The sequence below is a fragment of the Peromyscus maniculatus genome, chromosome 1, assembly GCF_049852395.1.
Source record: "Peromyscus maniculatus bairdii isolate BWxNUB_F1_BW_parent chromosome 1, HU_Pman_BW_mat_3.1, whole genome shotgun sequence".
NCBI classification, from domain to species: Eukaryota; Metazoa; Chordata; class Mammalia; order Rodentia; family Cricetidae; genus Peromyscus; species Peromyscus maniculatus.
The window spans coordinates 86,905,323-86,927,662 of record NC_134852.1 but is presented as its reverse complement, the minus strand read 5'-3'; the positions used below and the strand labels follow the sequence as shown (position 1 = coordinate 86,927,662).

At 38.5% G+C, this 22,340-nt stretch overlaps 1 protein-coding gene across 12 annotated transcripts in view; it reads right to left on the bottom strand.

The window, feature by feature from the left end:
• Positions 1–22,340, bottom strand: part of Akap13 (A-kinase anchoring protein 13) — a 302,662-nt gene that overhangs the window by 153,537 nt on the left and 126,785 nt on the right. For all 12 annotated transcript variants that reach the window (XM_076545251.1, XM_015996510.3, XM_042278208.2 and 9 more), the window contains exons 5-6: positions 18,248–18,431; positions 218–410 (exon numbers count right to left, since the gene is read on the bottom strand). In XM_076545251.1, the coding sequence (XP_076401366.1) occupies positions 218–410; positions 18,248–18,431 (377 nt within the window). The remainder of the gene's footprint in view (positions 1–217; positions 411–18,247; positions 18,432–22,340) is intronic.

The following is a 22,340-nucleotide window of genomic DNA, read 5'->3' as shown; positions in this document are numbered from 1 at the left end:
ACTATCCACCCAGGGGCTAAGCCCTTGCGGCTGTTTCTCAATTGAGGTTCCCTCTTCCAAAATGACTCTAGCTTGTGTCAAGGTGATGAAATACTAACCAGCACACCAACACTGAAAACTAACAATGCTTTTATCAATTTACATTCTAATTATATCAAGACTCGTTGGGGGAGGGGGACAGGCAGACAACTAACTAAAAATGAAAACGTTCCCTTACCATTAGCTGCTGTTGGATATTCATGAGTTTAAAAATATGTCCAGTACAACTGTCTCCATGGGATTCACGATGTGATTCAGATTCAGAAGTCAATGTATAGACGTCCAATTCTCGATGGTGCCTCACCGAACAGTCTCCGTAAGGGATTTCATAGGATAAACTGCTCCAGGAATCTGGTTCACCAGCATTTTCCCTGCAAGTAAGCGATCTCCGGTTAACACACAAATTCTACTACCAGGCACTGATTTCACATTCTAAGTATGATGTAATATTTCTGATCGACCTCTGAGCCTTCAGAGCAGAAAATGGGTCTATGCAGCCCTAATGATTCAAGCACATGACAAGTATCTCTATCCTCTTTTCTTCTTTGCAAGAGAGCAGAAATCATTTAGGAAAATTTCCTAAGGATGTTCTTTTGATCAAGACAGGGAAATCTGGAATCTTTAAATAGTTAATATCATGCTACTAATCAATAATGAACTACAAGGATGATGGCTTCAACCTGATCTTCAATAGTAGCAAGGCCTATTAAGACTGGATTATAAAGAGACTACACTATATGCTAACAAACTTCAGTTCCATTAGGAAGGGAAGAACCAGTCACCCCAACCCCTTAAGATACTCCTTTGAATCACTAGGTAGATGAGACACCTTCAAAATTCTTGAATCAACTACACAGGGGAAAACTACAATGTTATATATACTATTCTCTTCAACACACTTAGAAAACCTTGTTTTAAATGAAGCTCTGGTTCTACAAAATTCAGCTGGTTATGTGGCTCAGTGGTAGAATACCTGGGCTTGATTTTTCTGTAAGATCCTGGGCTTGATCCCCAGCACCAAACAAAACAAAAAAATCATAAAAATAAAACTCGACATTGCTAAATCACATTATGAATATATGTGGTATACAAATAAAGCTGATTGAGTACAGACACGAACAACTTCTGGCCTAAGACTAAAAACATGAAACTATCTTTCTGATAAATGTAGGAAACATCAGATGTAATAAGGAGGGAAGGTTTACTTGAAAACATTTTAAAACCAGTGAACACAAAAAGGAGTAACAAGTTCTCTCTCATCAATGTTTTGCTAGTGTATCCACTGGGTTTGCTCAAGGCAGGTGGGTTTCTTCTATAAAGGTCACAGTACTTGTAACTTTACCTCTACTTATAAAGTCACCCATGTCCGTGTCTGCTTGCAATGCATCAGGTACACTGGTTTTATGCTGAAGGGATTTGTGAGTTTAAAACAAACGGATGCCGCATACAGTGTATCACACAATTTCATATTCTCACTGAATATATTTCGGCACACACTTCAAGTTAAGGAGCCTCTTCTGTTTTCAGCAGTACTTCTTGGCTACTCTAATCCACACTGTCTTTCTTGTTAATCAGATACAATGTATACAATGCAGAGTTGAGATTTCTGGACTCAAAGCCAAGCACTGAATTTCTTGGCTATATAATGTCATAAAGTGTCTTAATGTCTCTGGATCTTAGCTCTATAATCTGTACACAGGGATATGACAGTTCAAACATTAGTTCAAGAAATGGATAAAGTGAACATGAAGGACTTAACACAGGGAAGGTGCAAGCTTGTGTTGCCTGTTACTGCCCACTCCTGCTACACTGAGGTCCGCCCATACATTCTACCTTTCTCAAAGCACAGACCTTCTTCATACGGAGTCAGAACATTTTTCATTTTAAAGTAACTTTCTTTGTTCAGTCTACTTCCCATTTGCAGCGTAACTCCTCAGCACTGTCTTGAGTAGAAGCCTTTCCTGTACCTATCATTAGTGATTAAGTTGTCCCTTAGCTGTAACTTCTGTCTAGTTACTACCTAAAGCCTACATTGGAAACTGTACACAAAGATTTTATTGTAACTAAACCAAGTCTGGCAGAACACAAAAGCATACCTACAAATACACTAGGGAGATTCTGTTTCTCTCAGTTGGTGAGTTCAGATGCCCTGGTTAAGACCTTTTTAAAAATGAGTGAAATGGAGACCTGTAGATGAAGGAACTAAAATAGTACAGAAAGGTCTACAGAGATCTCTACCACTTCCTCTACCTCCCCTTTTTAGATCATGGTGAGAAAACTACCACTATGATGAAAGCAAAGTATTTTATTACTAACTTGCATTTATGCAGTATAGACATCATTTCATTATATTAGACAGTATTAAGTGTCTTAAATTGTCACATTTAAGCAGATCCTGAAACAGACTTCAAACTTTTAATCTTCCTGTCAAAGGTGATTTATATTGTTTTCAAACATTCTTGCAAGTCCCAAATTGTGTGTGGTTTCTAGCATGGCTCCAGAAAACCCTCCTCAGAGCTCAGCAATACCATGTGGTCTAATGACTCATCTGTAACCTCACCTGAGGACAAGTACATGTATCTTTTAAATATCCTGTTTCTACTGTTCTACACAACCCCAGTGCACATTACAGGTGCCCGGGTATTTGTTGGTATTCTACCTCTGAGAAACAAAGTAGAAATATCTTCTACTTTCCTCAAGATGTTTAAAATGGTTTCAGACTGATTCTGGGGATGGATAGAAACCCCAAAGAAAAAATGACCCAATGCATTAAGTAGTCATGGTTTAAAAACCACAGGTAGAATAAGAAACCCAAAGGACATAATAACCCACTGGGAGAAGATTACGTAAAGTTGACTACTGGGTTGTTGACAAAAAAAAAAAAGGTAATAAACTGTAATAGATACAGTGTCTATTAATGCAATTTACAACCCCCCTCCCCATTATTCTTGGATTACAATACAGCACCAGGCTGGCCCAGAACTCATAATCCTTCTGCTCTGGCTTATGCAATGCTGAGATTATAGCCATGCACCATCATAAAATGACAATTTTGATAAATGCACTATTTAATGAGAGAATGTTCTTATTCTTAAAGTGAGACAAAAGTATAGAGATATCTGTGACTTAGTGTCAATGAGTTTGATAAAAATATTTCTATATATGTAGATATGCTAAGATAAAATAACTACAGCAAAAAGTTAGCAAGTGAAGAATTTAGATGAATAATACACAGAAGTTCATTGTATTATTGTTCCATCTTTCCTATAGGTTAAAAATATCAATACAAAAAGTTAAATTATCAAGCAATTTAAAGCATGCAAAGGTGGTATTAATTCTTTTATTTTTCTGTGATTTTTATTTATTTATTTATTCATTCATTCATTCATCATTCATTCATTCATTCATTCTTCATTCATTTTTGGTTTTTCGAGATAGGGTTTCTCTGTATATGTAAGCTTTGCGCCTGTCCTGGATCTCACTCTGTAGACCAGGCTGGCCTCGAACTCACAGAGATCCACCTGCCTCTGCCTCCCAAGTGCTGGGATTAAAGGCGTGCACCACCACCGCCCGGCTATTTTTATTTATTTAGGGAAGGGGAGAAATACTATTTCTAGGGAAAAAAAAAAACTAGGTACTTCTAAGATGCAGTGATCTTGATAAATACTTCAAGTGTATTATTTAATCTTCATACCAGTCCTTACACACAGCTATTTAGGGTGAGGAAATTAAGGCTCAAGTATTCATTCATTTACTCAAGGTACAATCTATATACACTAGCACTGATTAACCTGTGGGGAAGAATCAAACTTTATAGGAACAACTCAGGCTACAAGTTTACCTCTTTGAGCATACAATTTGACATTAAAAATGGTAATAATTTCTTTATAAAGTTGTGGCAATTGCAAAGTTTAATAAATTATCTAAAAACATCTGGCATACAGCTGAAGTCAGTAATAATTAACCCCCTCCCTACTCAGCGCATCACCAATAAGTAAGGGAATAGTACATCTGAATACAAGCCAGGCTGGCTCCAAAGCCTGCACTCTCCCATTGCATAGAATGGTGCTTTTGGTAGAAATGACTGATTTTTTTGTAAGAATGCCACAGAAGGAAGTTATAAAGGGCAATTCCAAGGCAGAATGAGGCAAAATGTCTTTGGGGGAAAATTCTCTTGCTGAGTCAAAACAATGTCCACTCCAGGTAGAACACTTTCCAACACACATTCTATGATCTAAAAAAAAAAATTATTTTTTCTCAACTCCATCTGCCAAATTCCTCAACAGCCCAGCAAGCACTGGTGACATTCTAATGAAATGTAACAGAAATGGGCAACCCAAAGTCTCAGAACCCAGATGTTCCGAAATGAGCACCGTCTACTCCAGTGAAGCGCAGCTACCAAGGAAGACTAACTGTAAAGGAGGAAAGCACTCTATTTGCTGTATCAGTATCAGTTCACCTTAAACTTAACTGTGTTGAACTGAGGCTTCCCTAGAGGTTAAGCCACAGGGCAGTTAGAGGAACATGCAAAGTGTTGATGTTTGAGTAAAATTTCATTTATATCGTATCTGGTCTAGGATGAACGACTTGGATTCTATATATGAGAGGTTTATCAAGTGTTATGAAAAAAAAAAAGAAAGCCCGCAAGGATGGTGGATGGGGGGGGGGGGTCAGAAAAGTGGGAGAAATGGGAAGTGGTTGGGGAAATCACTAAAATATGCTTTATTTAAACGTGTTTAATTACACCTAGATCGTTATATAGAGTTTATTTTGAAAATACTTTTAAAATCAAAAGAATTGGGAACAGTAGCTTTCTTATCGAGTTAACTTAAAAATTAAAGACATATAAAGAGAAAGATGAGCAAATAAACACACACACACACACACACACACACACACACACACACACACACACACACACAGTAGTAATAAAATTCTATTTCCTTCCAGAAAGGAGAGATGGAAAGAGGAGGAGCAGGGACATACAGGATACACACTACCATTTTCTCTTACTGCTAACACTTATTAGTTGCTTAACAAATATCAGATATTAAACTATGTAATATCTTATAAAATACTTATAAAAATGACCGGAAGCTTGAGAAGAAAAATATAAATAGGTAAAACAATTTAAAAAGGATGATATAAAAACAGACCAATAAAGTCCAATTTACAGGCATAGACAGAGACAAAGCAGGCTGACTGGTCTTTAAAATCAAAAAGCGAAGACCTGTTTGCTAATTTAAATGGTTTATTCATGGAGAAATGAATGTACAATCTCTTCTAGTCCTACTGAACCTCACTTTTAATGACAAATCTAAACATGAATTTGTTAACGTCACTGTACTGAACATTAAAATTACCTGATTAATAAACATCCATGTAAAGACTCTACAATTCTGTAAGCAATTTGTTAATTAAATCAGTGACTTTAAATTACAATAAAGTTATGATTCTGTAAACTACTTTTTCCACTTGAAAAAGAAAATTCTGCTTATTAGTCTGATAGGACACTCAACTTTCAGTCAGGAGGTTCCCTTGCCAATAGACTAGGTTACTGAAGTTCAGGACAGAGACCCATAAACAAACCAATAAACTTCTAGGGACCTAACACACTGTCAGAAAGCCCACTGCTTTGACTGAAGTTTTTCAGTTTATTACTGAAATGTGGTCACCTCATCCGTCAATTAGACCAATAAGTTAGGTCACAATAAAGAAACAATTCGTTTGTCAGAAGCTAGTGTGACTTTAAAAAAAAATTTATTTATTTATTTATTTATTTATTTATTTATTTATTTATTTATTTATTTATTTATTTATTATGTATACAGTGTTATGCCCACGTGGCTATTCTTCCAAAGGTGTCATGCCCATGTTGTTCACAAGCTACCCACTGTTACCCGCCTAACTGTAAAGGAGGAAAGCACTCTATTTGCTGTATCAGTATCAATTCCCAGCTACTAGTGTGACTTTTCTCTCTCCTAATCTGCTACTTTTGCAGCAACATGGAACATTATTCTCCCTAATAACAACACTGTACAGCAGATTAAGTGAAAAGGAAGAAAATTTCTCTATGATTAAAGAGCCACAGCCTTTTCTTCCCGATTTATTATAAAGTAAAAACCCTAAAAATAAATTATTTGGGAAATGAAATTTAAACAGATACTGGGAAGTGGTTACTAGCAAGACAAAGAAAAAAACCAACACCAGCTAGAGACTGATAGGAAAAGGTTTCATTACTCCATCAAAGGGATGCTTTACATAGGTTGGGCAAAGCTAAAAATTTACCTGAATAGGATTCAGGATATTTTAAAAGCCCAGTTCACAACTGGTTATTATTAGTGATTATAATAATGATTATATCAAAAGCATCCAAAGATCAACTTTAATAGCCATGTTACTATGGGCTTCTATAATTTACTGAGATCATTGACTCCCTTGAACCAAATATGAATTGCTGGGAGCAAATTATAGCTCACAATAAACAAAATGCAACTGTAAAGGATTATCTAATCTCAATAACAACAAAAACCACATTTAATCTTCCAAGTGAAAATACCAATATTCTGTATATAGATGAAACTTAAATAAACTAAGGTTTCACAGAGCTACAGTGCAAGAGCACAGCCTATTTATTTACTTCCAGCAAAGTATTTGCTCAGTTTGGTAGCTTTTGTAGATTAGATTATATGTAAAGCTAAACACAAATGTTTCAGATTACATTTTAAAATGATACAATGAGGTGCTGTGAATGTGCAATTTTTAATGTTTTCAGAAGCATATGTGCCCTAAAAGAAAATGTATTTACCAATGTTCCAGAATATATTCATAGAAAATGTTGACTTGCTCTATGTGAGCCATAAAATGCAAATATAAATCTTATGAAATAGGAGGGGGCTGGGTTAACACAGGAAGCTATTACCACTCCTCAGTATTTGAAAATGTATTAATATGAGTATTTGTTTCAGATGTTCCTACTGGTCTTTTCCATTATGGATAAATCCCCAAAATCTTGTTGAAAAGAACACCAAAGAGCATGTCATTTTATTATATATAAATGCTCTATGCCTGAAGCCTGTCTCTTCTTTGTACTGCTTTCAAATTCAAACCTTGAGATACCTCAAAATATTAATTTCTAGACATTTAAGGAATAAATTACATATTTTCTCCAACATTAAACAAATATTTATTCAGTATTTATTATGAGTCTAGATACTAGTTATATATTAATGAAGAATTAAGAGCTACAAGGATCCTACTGAAACACAGCTTCTCTTACTGAGGGATACAATTTGAATTCCTCATGTAAGTCATCAGGAAAAGCTCTCAGAGGCAACAATGAAAACTGACTTTAATGATAAAGATTCAGCAAGTAGAGTTAATGAAACAGATAATTTCAAGCAACCAGCAGAGAATGCATAAAGAACCCAAGGTGGTAACGAGCTGGCTGGTGAGGCCAGGGCCAGTGTAGCTGGGCAGAGAAAGCAATGGGAATGGGGAAACTGTTTATGAAATGAGGTCTGAGAGTTGTGTGTGAGAGCAGTGTGAGTCCTGATGGGAACCAGGACTTTATTCTTAGTGGTGGTGACACAACATTGAGAAGGTATACAAAACAAGAAAATCCAAAGGATGACTTTAACAAACAATATTAGTTGCTTAGGAAGAAACCAGACATCATTAGCCTTAATCTTTAGACCTCTGGGGCTAGTATCACTGCATTTGCATTTTGCATGTAAGGAAATTTAGATTTGAGGGGTAATTTGCCTCCAGAAGCCCCAGCTAATAAAATCAAAAGGTCAGAAATTGTACACAGACTCAATTCTAAAACCGTGTGCCTCTTTTTTACTTTCCAACATCACCTACCTCTGTAGTAGCTTCAAATTATAGCAACATCCAAATTGCACAAAAATTTGATATAATATGTAACAGAAGTCAATCAGGCATATTAGGTATTTGTTTTCATAGATGCACAACACATTTTTAAATTGTAGAATAATACAGATTAGAAGTCATTCTCTAGAGATAAGGTTTTAGCATCCAAACTGAGAGTCTATAACTGGCAATAAACCTAAGAGTTTACATATGCAGTTCAACAAAACTCAATATGCCTACAGTAGACTTCAACTAATTCTGAATAACCTAGCTGTACACAACAATCAATAATTTATCTCTCTACCCGCTCACCTTGCAACTTCAAAAAAAAAATCAGGCTTAATGCTAACATATATGAAAAGTCTCAACAAACTACAAAGAAAACACTCTTCTAGACTTACAACACTAGTCATTCATGGGAAGTCCAAAGGTACTTTTTGCTCAATTATAACAAAAACCTAGTGAAAAACTTTAGTGAAGACTAATAATACATCAGTTTGAAAAGTGTTACTTACACTTGTCTGCTCAAGCACCATGAATATCTCAAGCCCATCCTATTTGGGTTCTGGACTCATACTATCACTTTAAGAAAAGACAAAAACACTCAGGCCAGCCCTCGCAAATGGGGTGTTCTGCCCTGAGCCTACTTTGGACAAGGAACTGCAACATCTGGTTCCTTATTTGAGAGCTACTGCAATATTTTTCATGAAGCCACATCACTGTAACATTGCCAAACCTCAACGGCGTTTACAAAATCAACCACAACTCCACTGAAATGGAGCTGAAAAGTCTAAGTTCCAGAAGAGAAGCAAGTAGACCAAGGGGAAATGAGTTATTCTGCTCAAAATGGAGCTATCGTCTTGGCTAGGTATTGTCAGGTAAATACCCACATCTATGCAGATTTACCAGGAGTTTTACTGGCTTTCCTCTTCTCTGTTTTTTGAGGTGTGGAGGTGTGGGATGTATGGGCCCATTTTCATTACTATAATGAAATACTGGATAGGTATAAATAAAAGAGGTTTGTTAGTTCAGTTTAGAAGCTAAAAGTTAAGGTAAAAGCACTGGCTCTGGGAAGACTCTCCTTGGCTGTGTCATCTCAGAGAAACAGGACCGCCAAAGGTTAGTTAGCCCAGTGTTTGTATGCCTCACACTACAAAGCAAACTGTGGTATATCATAGGGACTGGTAGAATTCCAAAAGACAAAATTAGGAGATTTCTGAGTGTTATCAGATGATGATGACATAATAATACAGGTGAGCACAGAGATCTTCTTACAGTGGCTGTCAGGCAATGACCCTCATACCACCTACCACTATTAATGATCCTCCTTCCAAATCCAAAGGGGTGGGGGGCTTTTACTGTTTCAAGAGACAGTGTCCCAGTTTCAGGGTAAGCATAAGCAAGAAACAGTAAGAAAGTGGATGATTAAGAAAAGCAATATCATATTCAAAGTTAAAATATTCCCAAGGAACCTTCTTTCCTAATTCCTCAGATAAAAGTCATGTGAGGTTTCTAACTTTACAAACATACTTTTAACCCTAAAATACTTATGACTTACAGATCCCCCTCCTCAATTTTATACAAGAGGAATCACAGACTTATGAAACTAAATTCAAGTCCAGTTTTGCCACTTGGAACACCAAATGTCTGTCTGTCTACTGAAAGTTTATGTGGTCAAGGATCAAATGAATGCAGAGGTTACATCATCCTACCAGCGAAGCTGCTCTTCTGATACAGGAAATAAGCATTCTCCAAAATGTAAAGTAAAACCTTCTTATATGCTTTTTAATACAGAAGTTCTACTGGCCACAGCATAAAACATACATTTACTGTAACAGTAAAATGCTACAACAATTAGTGACTATAAAAACTGTTGTCATTAACTGTAGAACTACTTACTAATTTTCATATAGACAAGACAACTAGTTTTAGGGTATCAGTATGGAGAAAATGTACCAGTATTAGATAACTTAGGAAGAACATTTTATCTTTCTTGAGCCAAATGTTTATAAAAATTTAAAGGTATAAGCAGGAACTACAAACATTAGATCTTTATAAACTTCTAAAAACAGCATTTATTAACATTTCAGAAGATTACATATACTGGGGAAAAGGCTTAAAGGGTAAAGTGATTGTTATGTAAGCATGAACAAATGGGTTCAGCTCCCCAGCACCAACATAAAAAGCCAGAGATGGGGGCCTAGGCCAGTAACTGCAGAGCTGAGGGGTCTGAACAGGTGGATCCTAGAACCTCACTGGTGAGCCAATCTAGCCAACTGGGCATCCCTGGCTCACTGAGAGACTGTCTCAAAAAGTAGGGTTGAGAGCAATAAAGAAGGATACCAGGAACCAGGGTCAGGCCTCTAAGTTAGTATACAGGCATGTACACTAACATAGACCAATGCGTATACAAATACAATAAGTAAGTTACATAAATAAAATTAAGATAAAAATAAAAAACTATAAAAATTTCTAAATTATAGCTACCTCATCCTATTTAAGCCATTTGCCTTTTAATAGAAAGTTCTGTTTATAAGTTATTCATGTTTTATAGAGAAAATTAAAAGCAGAAAAGCAATACTGCCATCTCCAAATTTTATATAAAAAAAATGCTAACTAGGGTAAATCACCTTCAATCCACAAATAAAACACGAGGAAAATGTGTCTGAAAAAAAGTTAGGCACCTAATTCATTAATTTCACTAATATCAAAACAAAACTTTAATAAAAGTATTTAAAGAACACAAATCCTTTTCTGTGCCTGCAGACACAAAACATTTACACAAAACCTTGTCAAAATAATTGTTATACAATGACAGCCAATTCAGGCAGTGAAGGTGTTGTGCAACTGGCTTAATTAAAAATGTTAATACAATGCTTTCAAGAAAACATGCCATTAAAAACTTTCCTGACTTGATTGTTTCTAATCCAAGTAATTATAGGTATTATTGATGTGACATGAAAAAGGACATACAAGTTAAATAACTGAAGGACAATTTAATGCATGATAATATGAAGAAGTCCTTCCACCATAAGGACAAGCTGTCAAAAGTGCAATTACCAAACTGTAATAAATGAATAGGATTTTATATATATATTTATATTTTTTATATATATTTTTAAATCACACAACTTCATTCCATGCTAATAATACTCAATTTGGACCAAATATTTTTTTTCAAAATGGTTATTCAACACAACTCTCTCTTTAATACATATTTTATTAGCACATATTATTTACACTAATTTATAAAGTAGATGTTCTAACTGATCCTTCATTTTCTGATCTGTACCTACTAAACGTCATAGTCCAAGCCAAATCACAGGCTGTTGCCACAGAGAATGCTAGTATAGATGATGCTCTGTTATTCCACAAATATGAGAAACTCTTAGCCTAAACATTACATGGCAATAGAGAATGAACACCTGCTCCAGTCACTTAACACCATACAGCAGAGAGGAAAGATTTAAATAGATGCCAGGGAAGGCCTTATGATTGCAACTAACCTTCTTTTTGTTTTTTTGAGACAGAGTTTCTCTGTGTAACATTCCTGGTTGTCCTGGAACTCACTGAACACACAGAGATCCGCCTGCCTCTGCCTCCCAAGTGTTGGGATTAAAGGCGTGCGCCACCACTGCCTGGCCCCAACTAACTTCTAATACCTACTTAGCTTTTATAGAACGTTTAAAGCAATGTTAAAACTCAGCTTTTGGAGCTGTACAAATCCCTGCTCTACTATCCATTTTGCTATCTGTTTCTTTGTAAAATGCAGAGAATGTCCTCACCCTCCACGGGTTACAGAGGATAAGTATTTCTTTAAAATGTCTAGTACAAATACAGTATATAGTAATTGGAATCACTGTTGAATAAAGCTCATCATTTTCAGAAAAGATACACACTTTGCAATTTTCCAGCACACTGCCAACTAAAAAGTATGCTTCCCCGCCCCCCAAAGTCAGGCTTGTGAATATAGCCTTGGGCAAGCTACTTAAGATACTGCAGGGATTATACCTCATATTTGCTGAGATATTTGAAATGAGAAGCCATTAAAAGCTCCAAAGCAGCACTGTGCACAAGACAAGGTGGCTACTTGCATTTGATAAATATCAGTGTCCTCCCCATCTCTAACTTCCAACCCGTTCTACAATTTCATCTTTACAAAACACTAAGACTCAGATCACATTCTGAGTAACAAGCAAGAATGATGGTAGTCAGGCTGTTCCAGATCCTTCTCTGTGGCCATTATTTTAGAGCTAAGTTTACGCATCTATTCTATCATTCCACCACCTCTTAAGCAAAAGCAAAGGCTCCAAACTTGTTTTGTAATAGATAAGCTATTGGGATCCACTTATCAAGTCCTTAAGAGGACCCCCAAAAGGCAATCACAGTGTTGACAGAACATCTTACACAATAGTTCTTCATTCTATTGTGAGATGTGTACACATAGTTATTCAAAATGCCTGACTGGACTCAGGTTTCAAGTTTAAGTGTCTTTAAAGTAGGACCCAAAAACTTATAAGCACAAACCCTCTGAGAAGGGCTAATACTGCCTACTACGCTAGTCTGTGACTGAGTACTTGCTACTTATAAGGCTCTGGGTCTGTGTCCTGCACCTTTACAAATGTCATCAGGAGACTTCAGGCTATGTTTAGTTGTTACTTTACGGGTCTGTGTCTGTGGCCAAAGCACTTCATTTCCTTCACCTCAGCTTCCACAACTATAGAGTAGAGATAATAGTATTTATTATCAGGCTTTTATGAGACTCAAAAAGGAAGACAACAGCATGAGTGTAACCAATCATACTTTAAAAATCCTAATGAACCCTCTAACTGTAACATTATTACAATGAGGATCTTGTGTTCTGCATACAGAGGCCAGGGCTACATGGGAAGAAGCCGACCCTTCTGCAGTTAAGCACTGCTCATCCTGCATCCCAGTAGTCTCCCTGAATGTCTTCTCTCTCTGTCACAGTTCTATACAGAGAAGAATGTTGGCCTTGTACTTCCACTGCTGTCTGTGTTAAAGCTCTTTCTATGTATCCTTCAACAGTTGTTTTAGTTCTGTGGGCATCCAGTTCTCATCCACACATCACAAACAACATTTTCTTCAGAAAGGTCACTGTGAGGCTAAAATAATATCTGCAATGTACAAACTATGGATTCTAGTGAAATTCAGGCATTCAACAAATAACTATTTGTTGAACCAATACTAAAAATCAGATAAAGCTGATGAAGATAAATACTTGTAGACTGGCTCTTACTGGCAATTGAAATATCTCAGCACTTTATGTCAACACTCTATAGAGCTGACAATCTTAAAAGAAATTCTTTTCTTCTAAAGACACGTACGCCCTTTTAAAACCAACCTGGGACACTGCCTCAAGGAGGGCGGCTTCCCACTCAAAAGTGGCTGCTGTGCAATTTCCTCCACCTCTCTACTAATTTTAACTTCCAGAAAACCATGATATATATTACAAAAAAGAATTCCCAGCAGACCAATCAAACAAATTGGAGTTGTACAGTTTAGTGGCCTTCACATTACTGATGCTGTTACACACAATTTTACAACTTTCAAATGGATCGCCATGTAGTTTAGCAAAGCATTTGCACAAATTTCATCTGGTTCAAACCACATCATGACTGAAGCAGAACAGCGACAGAGGTAAAAGAGGAGGAGGAGGAAAAAGATGATGATTGACACAAATGTCCTTGACAGTGACTCTGGTGACTGCAAGCTAGTGAGGTAGAGCCACAATGTTCTAGATCCAGGGCCTCACTCTAAAGCCAAACCCAGAGATGAAAGGGAAGACGTCCAAGGATGTGACCTCCTCAGCACAGAACCTCTCATCTATGTGGTCCTGAGATGAGTCACTCTAATATTATAAAGAAACTGGATAGCATATGAAGATTGGAGAAGAGGGGTCATATGTGAATGCATGATATGAAAAACTTGGCTATATGTTTTCTTATTTGCAAATGAATTATCCCAGAAAGGTGTAAAACTCAAGGCTGGAGAGATGGCTCCGAGACTGAGAGCATGTGTTTCTCTTCCAGAGGGCCCAGGTTCAGTTCCCATGACCCACATGGTGACTCGGAATCATTCATAACCCCAGTTCCAGAGGATCTGATGCCATCTTCTTGACTCCATGGAAATCAAGTAGGCATGTAGTTAGTGCACATAGATACATAGAAGCTAAACATTATTGCACATAAAATAATCTTTAAAAAACAATTCAAAAAATTTAAAGGTGTAAAATTGATTGAACATAAAAATTGTTTAGAATGAGTTGGGCTACGAGAACTGAACTAAAATGTGAAATGATTTCAAACTACAAAAAGATATCATATAGTCATAGCATGCCCTTAGGCCTGTATGAATCATTATAAATCATGTCACCTACTTCATCAATTGTTCATTGTAAGGGAATTATGTTTGGAATGGTACTGTCTTGGTGGTCATTTCTGTTTACATCTTTACTTTCATCTAGAATGTATTTGTGAAGAATCCTTTACCATTCATTTTCCTGTTGCTGTGGAAAAATAGGCTGAAAATAGCAACTTAAGGGTTTATAAAAAGCTCCAGTCCATCTTGGCAGGGAAGTAAAGGAAGCAGAAACATGAAATGGCTGGTCATACTGCATTCACAAGCAGGAAACAGAGCTCTGTTCCTCCACTTATACAGCCCAGGACCCCAAACAGGGAATGGTTCCACCAACAGTAGACAGTTCATCCTACCTCAATAAAGCAGTCAAGATAATCCCCCGAGACTGTCAAGTTGACAATTACACTAACCATCACAGACTAGGATGTAAATAGCGACTTAGCTGTTTGGATTTTTTTTTTTTTTCAAGTGCATAATCCTTCCCCATTCTGGTCCTAATTTTTAAAAAGGTGATTTTGAAAGAGGCAGGCCTTGGCTGAGAGATGTTTCAGTAAAGTGCTTGTTAACAGTGCAAGCAAGAGATCTGAGTTCCTATTCCCAACACCCACAGAAAAAGCCAGGCATGATGGGCTCAGGTCTGCTACCCTAGTGCTGGGGGTGGAGACGGGAGGATCAGGATGCTGCCCAGCCAGTCTAGCAAGGAACAAAAATAAAAATAAATAAATAAGAAAAACAACAACAAAAAGTGTGCGCGTGCGCACGCACACACACACACACACACACACACCAAAACAACAAAAAAACCAAAATGAAAACAAACCAAGCTCTAGTTTCAGGACACAAAACCAAAAGCCTTTCAGGTGGAGCAATAGAGGAAGTCACCATGTGCTGGCCTCTGCCCTCCCCCAGGTAAGCATGCTACATAAATACACAAAAGAGCTGAGACCTGAGCTTAGCAAAAGGTACATGCTGATCATTCCTAAGGTCCTGGGCTCAATTCCCAGGACCACAAAAGGAATGATGGAGAGGGAGGAGGAGACAGGGTGAACCAGGTCTGTGTGGAAGAAAATTAAAACGTGAGGGAAAGACAGTCATATCCAATGTCTAAAGATTTTCGTATACACTGGAGAGACAGCAATGTGCAGTCAGTAATTCCTAAACTTCAAAAGAACTTTCATGAGTCTTCTAAAACAAACCCTTTACTCGGTAACACCCACGAGCTCACCTGTATTCTCTACACATCCTGTCAAGTATGGTCCTCAGATTCTTTCTTCATAAGGATCCCACCAACAGAAAGCAATGAACAACCTGTCAGGAGATCTATCACCTATTTCAGGCTCACTACCTTCTTACCACACATCAGTTAATTTGCCCATTTCCTCTCTAACAAATAATAACCCATCCTATGCATACACATTTTGTTTACATGTTTTGTTTATTCACCTGTTGATCAACTTTTAGGTTATGTTTACCTTTAAATGTCATTTGGACCTTTTTAAAACTGGCAAAATAAAAAATAAAAAAGCCAATCTGCAAATTTATGGTGCATAATGTGACTATTTCAATAGATGTATAAAGTGTAAAAACTATTTAAATCAATCTGCTTAACATATTCATCACCTTATCTACTACTTTTTTATGATGAGAATATTTAAATTTTAGAAATCTTAAAAAAATTATTATTCTGATAAATAGTACATAACACAACTAAATCATTTTTGTTTTTGAGCCAAGGTCTCTCTGCATAGCCCTGGCTGTCCTAGAACTTACTAAGTAGATCAGGCTGGCCTCGAACTCACAGACATCTGCCGGCCTCTGTCTCCCAAGTGCTGGGATTAAAGGTGTGCCCCACCACGCCTGGCTCACAGCTGAATCTGAATTGTGCAATGTAAAAGGAACCAGATGCAGAAGCACAGACATTCTATGTTCTGCTCATGTGAGGTACCTAGAATGGAGACTCTTGGAGAAGAGAAGTAGAACAGAGGTTACCAGGGAATGGGGAAAGAGTGGTACAGAGTTAGTGCTACATATGTACAGGGTTTCTGGGTGAATTCATGGTAGGTTCTAGAAATGGACAGTAGTGATGGGCAGATAACGAGTTGTATAATTAAAACTAACCAAAGAGTACATTTTAGAGTGTGTGTGTCCCCACAATAGAGAAAGAGAAAACAGTGATCTCTCCTGACCTACCATCATTGCTGTATTCTAGCAAAGCCTGCTGGTATTCAACCAAGACTAAGAGAACTACAAGAATGGTATCTACACCTACTTTTTTAATTGCTAGCTGTGACTCAGCTTGTTTCCTTGGCTTCAAAACAGTGACTACCCAGAGGAATTCATGCTAAGGGAAAGAGACCTGCAATAAGGTGGTCACACTCTTACCAAAGTCTTCTACTTCCATTTCTCAGGCTGATTTTTCCCTCGCCACTCTTCCTTTAAAAGGAAGCATTGGTAACTTTTACTTTTCTGTAAATAACAGAGGTTGTATTTTGAAGTAAGCAAAAACTCTCCAAGAATAAATATATTCCAACTTTCTTAAAGTCATGCTGCAATAACTGTCTTGTGACATCCTGGTCCAAACATTTAATAATGAAGCTGTTGCAATCATTTTATTTCCCCATTTGGATGGCAGTCCATAACAAACTTGGCTTCCCAGCAAACACTCAGCTGTAATATCAAATCTGGAGGAACTGCATTTGAAAATCATAACAGTTATTCTGAGTTAAGTGTTTTAATTTTTAGAACAATGCCCCCCTCCCTGAAACCATGAGGCAAATAACAGAATGAAACTAATCACCAGCCAGACGGCAAGTATGAAGGAACATAACAGACCACATTCTGGTACAGTCATAGGAGAACTCAGGTATCTAAAGCTCATCCAAGATGAAGGGTGCCCCTCCTTCCACTACTGTATCATAGCACCTACTGCAAGGCTGTCTGAAAGCCCTTTCTGCCTGGCTTGACGGGGAAAGTTATAAGCTTGGCAGATGAAGAAAAGAAAGAAAGAAAACAACTGCTTATACAACTGTAAGCTGCTTTAAATCCTAAGCCCTCTTCCTGGTCCTTCCAGACTACCTTGTACACACACAACTAATAATGACATGAAATGCAACTAAATTAAATCTAACTCAAGCAAAGCAAAATATCTGAGAATTTGGAAATACTGCCTCAGTTTACAAGGATCCCTCATACTAAAGAACAGGGAACCAACACAGTTTGGTTCATGTAATATGACAGAAAAATGATGATCATAAAACTAATAAAATATATTAAGCAAGAAAATATTCCAGTGAAAAAGCACTGGCTACTCTATTTACTCGTTTATTTATAAAGGGGGGAAAACCTTTCAATGTTTTGACTACTAGTCTTCCTCCAGAGGAGTCTTTAAAAAACATGAACTGAATTCAAAGACAAACAGGATTTCCTACTGCATATTTCCACAGCAATGCAATGGCTTTGAACTGCTACTCGCAAGAAACCACTGCTCCTAACTTTAGTCACAGAACTGTAGTCAAACCAAAATTTAACTTGTTACCGTTGTTTATATGCAATTACAACAACTAACTGTTAATTTCTAATTACCCCCTCATGTCTTGAAGACATACCAGGAAAAAAAAAGTGTGACACAGCAAAACTGTTTCTTCCTCTACTCAATCACATGAACTATATACACTAGTAACGTTACACTGCCTCCACAGACAAGATTTCATTCTGAGATTTCTATAAAACACAGGCAATAAGAAACAGTGAAAACAGACAAGAGAAAAACAGACGAGAGAAGGAAAAATGGTAACGTGACTCACACTGGTCTCAACAATGAAGCAGTTAGCAGGAGCAAGCTTACAGAGGGACCTCCGTGGCAGGCGGGCAGGCGAGGTACAGAGCCAGTGGGCTGTACTACTAGGAAGTACGGGGTGGGGCTAGTGACAGGAGGGAAACGGGAATGAACGCTTACTCAGTCAGAAGCTGGTGAAGCTTATGATAACCTCGCTCCAATGCCAGGCTTACAGGCGTTGCCCCTTCCTTGTTGTGGATGCTGAGAGCCCCACGGCCACCTGGCTTCTGTAACAGGAACCATGTCAACCGCAACAGTCCCAGCCGCACAGCAAAATGCATCAATGTTTCCCGGGGGCCACCATCTGTAAATGGGGAAAAAAACGTAAAAATAAGAACATATGACAATAACCACCAACATAGACCAAAGAAACCACCACAACAGAAAAAGACAAGGTAGATTTTATTGCCTCCAAGTATCTAAGGTCTGGAAGGTAAACAATAACACACAAGCAAACAACTTTATTCCAGGTAAAATCCCCTTTCAAGTAAAGACAACAGAGCTAGAAAAAATTATGATGCAAAATCTTCAATAGGAGACAAATACCCACACGAGAGAACCAAGTCATTTCTGTACTTTTTCAGAGAGGCTGATAAAGATGATTATGTTATGTTCCTTCCATTAAAATAACAACAATAACCACAGTAAACGCAGCTCCTTCCATAGGATGGGGATCTAAGAAGAACAGTTGTCAGGACTTAGATGGGTATATCCAGAAGGGTATAATTACTTTTTAAAGAGCGCTCAGACAGGAGTTGGCTAGTTAAACACTAAGAACAGGTTAGACTTGTTAAGAACACACAGGTCTTCAGTCCCTCACACTAAGGGCATATCAAATTGCTGGCACTACCAGCTTTGTGTTTGCCTAATGAGAAAATGAAATGAATCTTCAGGTCCAGTGAGACGAACTGTAAGACTACACTAATAACTTCACCATGGGCCTGGCTTTATTTCACTGGAAATGAAGGATCCTTTTTGGCATCCTGGGTCACTAAGAAGGTGGGTAGGATGAGAAAGGGCTTCAGATCAGGCAAAAGTGGGTTCGAGCCCGGCCTTAAGCATCAGTGTGACTAGGCATGGTTCGCTTGCCTCTCTGAGCTTCACTTTCATATCCCTGGAGCAAGACACCATCACTTCTCAGAGCTGTTGTAACAGAGAGGGGTAGATGAAATGCTAGACTAACAACTGGCTGTAGGGTTCTCGTTAATACCAGTTCTCCTCCCTTTCCCTGCTTCCGGCCCTGTCCTTGGGCTTCAAATTGCACGTTCACTTCACTAGTGGCGCTTTTCCTAGCTCCTCCTCTGGGGCTGGGCTGTGAAGGCAGAGCCGCTGCCTGTGGCCCCACGGGTGACACCCATTACTCAGATCCAGCAGCTTGTGCTTCCTTTCCTCCTGTAGGCTCGGCTTTCATCTCTTATTCTGCATGGCTTCTGGGTCTCAACTTCTTTACTTGGCATTCTCTGGACGGACCCCAGCGTCTTCCTATACTCCGAAATCATCTCCAGATGATTCTCTCTATGAGTGTCACAGCAGGAATGCACACATCTTTGAAGATGTGGCTTTACAATGAACTGCAGTGCTTCTTATAAACCATTTTTAAAGGATTTTTGTTTCTTTTGGGCTGGGCGTTTTTTGCACATGAGTGAAGTGCCTCACAGAAGAGGGAGTTGAATCCTCTGGAACTGGAGTTACAGGCCAATTGTGAACCACTTGACTTGAGTGCTGGGAACTGAACTCAGGTCCTTTGCAAAAGTGGTATGAGCACTTAATCACTGAGAGACGGCTCCAGTCCCAACTGTACTGATTCCTAAGGTGACATAAGGTCATAAGGTGTCACTGGTGTCACCTTGTGACCAACACAATTTCACTAAAAGCAGATTGATCTTTTTAATACATGGGATCAATTCAGGACCTGCAATGAGTTCAAGCAGGGACTGAAAGGAAGCGATGCCTCAGGGACTGGGAAAACAGCTCTGGGGCAGCAGCATGCTGAGATACACGGGGCCAGGATTTGATACTCAGTGCTCTAAGAACTGAACCCCAATCCCTAAAAAGCCCACAGAAAATCATGCCCTTGAAGAAATAATTGTTTCCAAGCATACATTTTAAAAACACACTCTCTGTAGAAGTGGCAAGGCCAGGGGAAAGGCAGAAAGAATGCTCACCAAGGATTAAACGCACCTGACTTGTGCTTTGTGCCAATCACAGCACCCTGACAACCTTATCAAAACACCAAAGGACCAAGCACTTAGGGACCAGGAAATATGTGGGTATTTTTTCAGAGCTGGTTAATTCCAGCCTTATCAGGCAATATCTCCTCAAAGTGGCTCTCTTTCCAGCCTCCACTCTTTCTAGTACCTTTGCTCTGAGTCACCAGAAGATGAGTTACCATAAGGCCAAGCACCTCGAGTCTTATGTCATCCCCACTTTTCAATCCCACCCCTCATCTTCTATTACGGTTTCGAATACATATAAACTAAAAGATTCCACAATTACCAGATACTCAACTACTTAGTCCTGCAATAAATGTTCCCCCATCAATGTATGTACTTTATCAACTATCTTTCCTTCCAGATTTCATCAATCCATCTTACTGTTCACACATTTCAAAGAAAGTTGAAGACATCAGACTAACTTGATGGGTACCACCAACTAGAATTCAATACATGCTATAAGTTTAAATGACTAAGATATAGGAAAATACAAGTGATACAGTATGTTTTTTTTTCTCACTATGTAGCTCTGGTTGTCCTAGAACTCATTTTGTAGACCAGGTTGGCCTCGAACTCAGAAACCTGCCTGCCTCTGCTTCCCAAGTGCTGGGATTAAAAGCATTGGCCATCATGCCTGGCACACTTGATACTTGTGTTAAGTCAAACTCCCATCAAAATATAGGACAAGGGGCTGGAGAGATGGCTCAGAGGTTAAGAGCACCGACTGCTCTTCCAAAGGTCCTGAGTTCAATTCCCAGCAACCACATGGTGGCTCACAACCATCTGTAATGAGATCTGGCGCCCTCTTCTGTATGCATAATAAATAAATCTTAAAAAAAAATATAGGACAATATGAACGTCACGCAACGTTCCTTTATGCCCTTTTCCAGTTAAAGCTTCATTATTAGAGACGACCACTGCTTTGAAGTTTGCATGGTTTCTACCTATGCAGAAAGTCCATATAAATGAAGTGATACAGCAAACATATGAGGCTACTTCCATCCTTTCTGAGATTCTCCACATAGCTGCCATGTGGAATTCCATTAGATTGACTAAATAACCACCTATTCTTTTTCAAAGTCTACTGGCTCTTCATAGGAGTCACTCGAATTAGGTTCAAAAAAGAGGAGGCAAAGATAAAAGGAGGGAAAAGATTAAAATACTAATGGAGTTTCATCCAGGCTGTTTTGTTACAATAGCATAAGAGCTCTAACCTTAACCTCTACCTCCCAGATTGCTTCTCTCCCTTTCATCTCAAGTTTAACTGCAGAGTACCGATAATTCACAATCAATTTTCATTGGTTATGGTTCCTCAACCCATGATTCTTGGTTTTCTTCCTCTATATTTCAGGAGTTACTAAATTTTTGTGGGTGTATGCAGGTGCTCATGGACATGGTGGCCAAGAGCTCCCAGGATCTGCTCATCTCCAACCCCCAGCACTGGTTAGAAATGTGAGCCACCACACTTGGCTTTCTACTCGGTGCTGGGATCCAAACTCAGATTGTCATGCTTGGGCAGCAAGGTCTTAACCCCAACCCACTCCCCCAGCTCTCAACTTTGTTTTTAGGCTGCTAGCTAGATTTCCTAGTGCTATTTAGGTCCTTCATCACAATAGAATTTAATTCTATCAAGGGAATCAGACTATTCTTACAGTATTTCCAACAATTCCTCTTCATCTCTGCCCTACTGAATGTCTCTCTTTTAGGTACATTTCATAGGGCCCATGTTGGTTATGTACCTTTTGACCACTATGTTCATTACTTCTCCCAAAGTCGTGATCAAAATACCTGCCAAAACAACTAAGGGAGGGCGTTATCTTGGCTCTTGGTACCAGAAATTTACCCAGTCATCGCAGGGGAAACATGGCAGTGTGAGAAGGTAGCCAAAGTTTGTTCGCATGGTAGCACATAGGGCATCAGTCAGACTAGGGCTGGAAGCAGGAGCAGGTGTCACCCCCAAAGACCAGCCCCTAGTGACTTCTTCCATGAGCCAGTCCCAA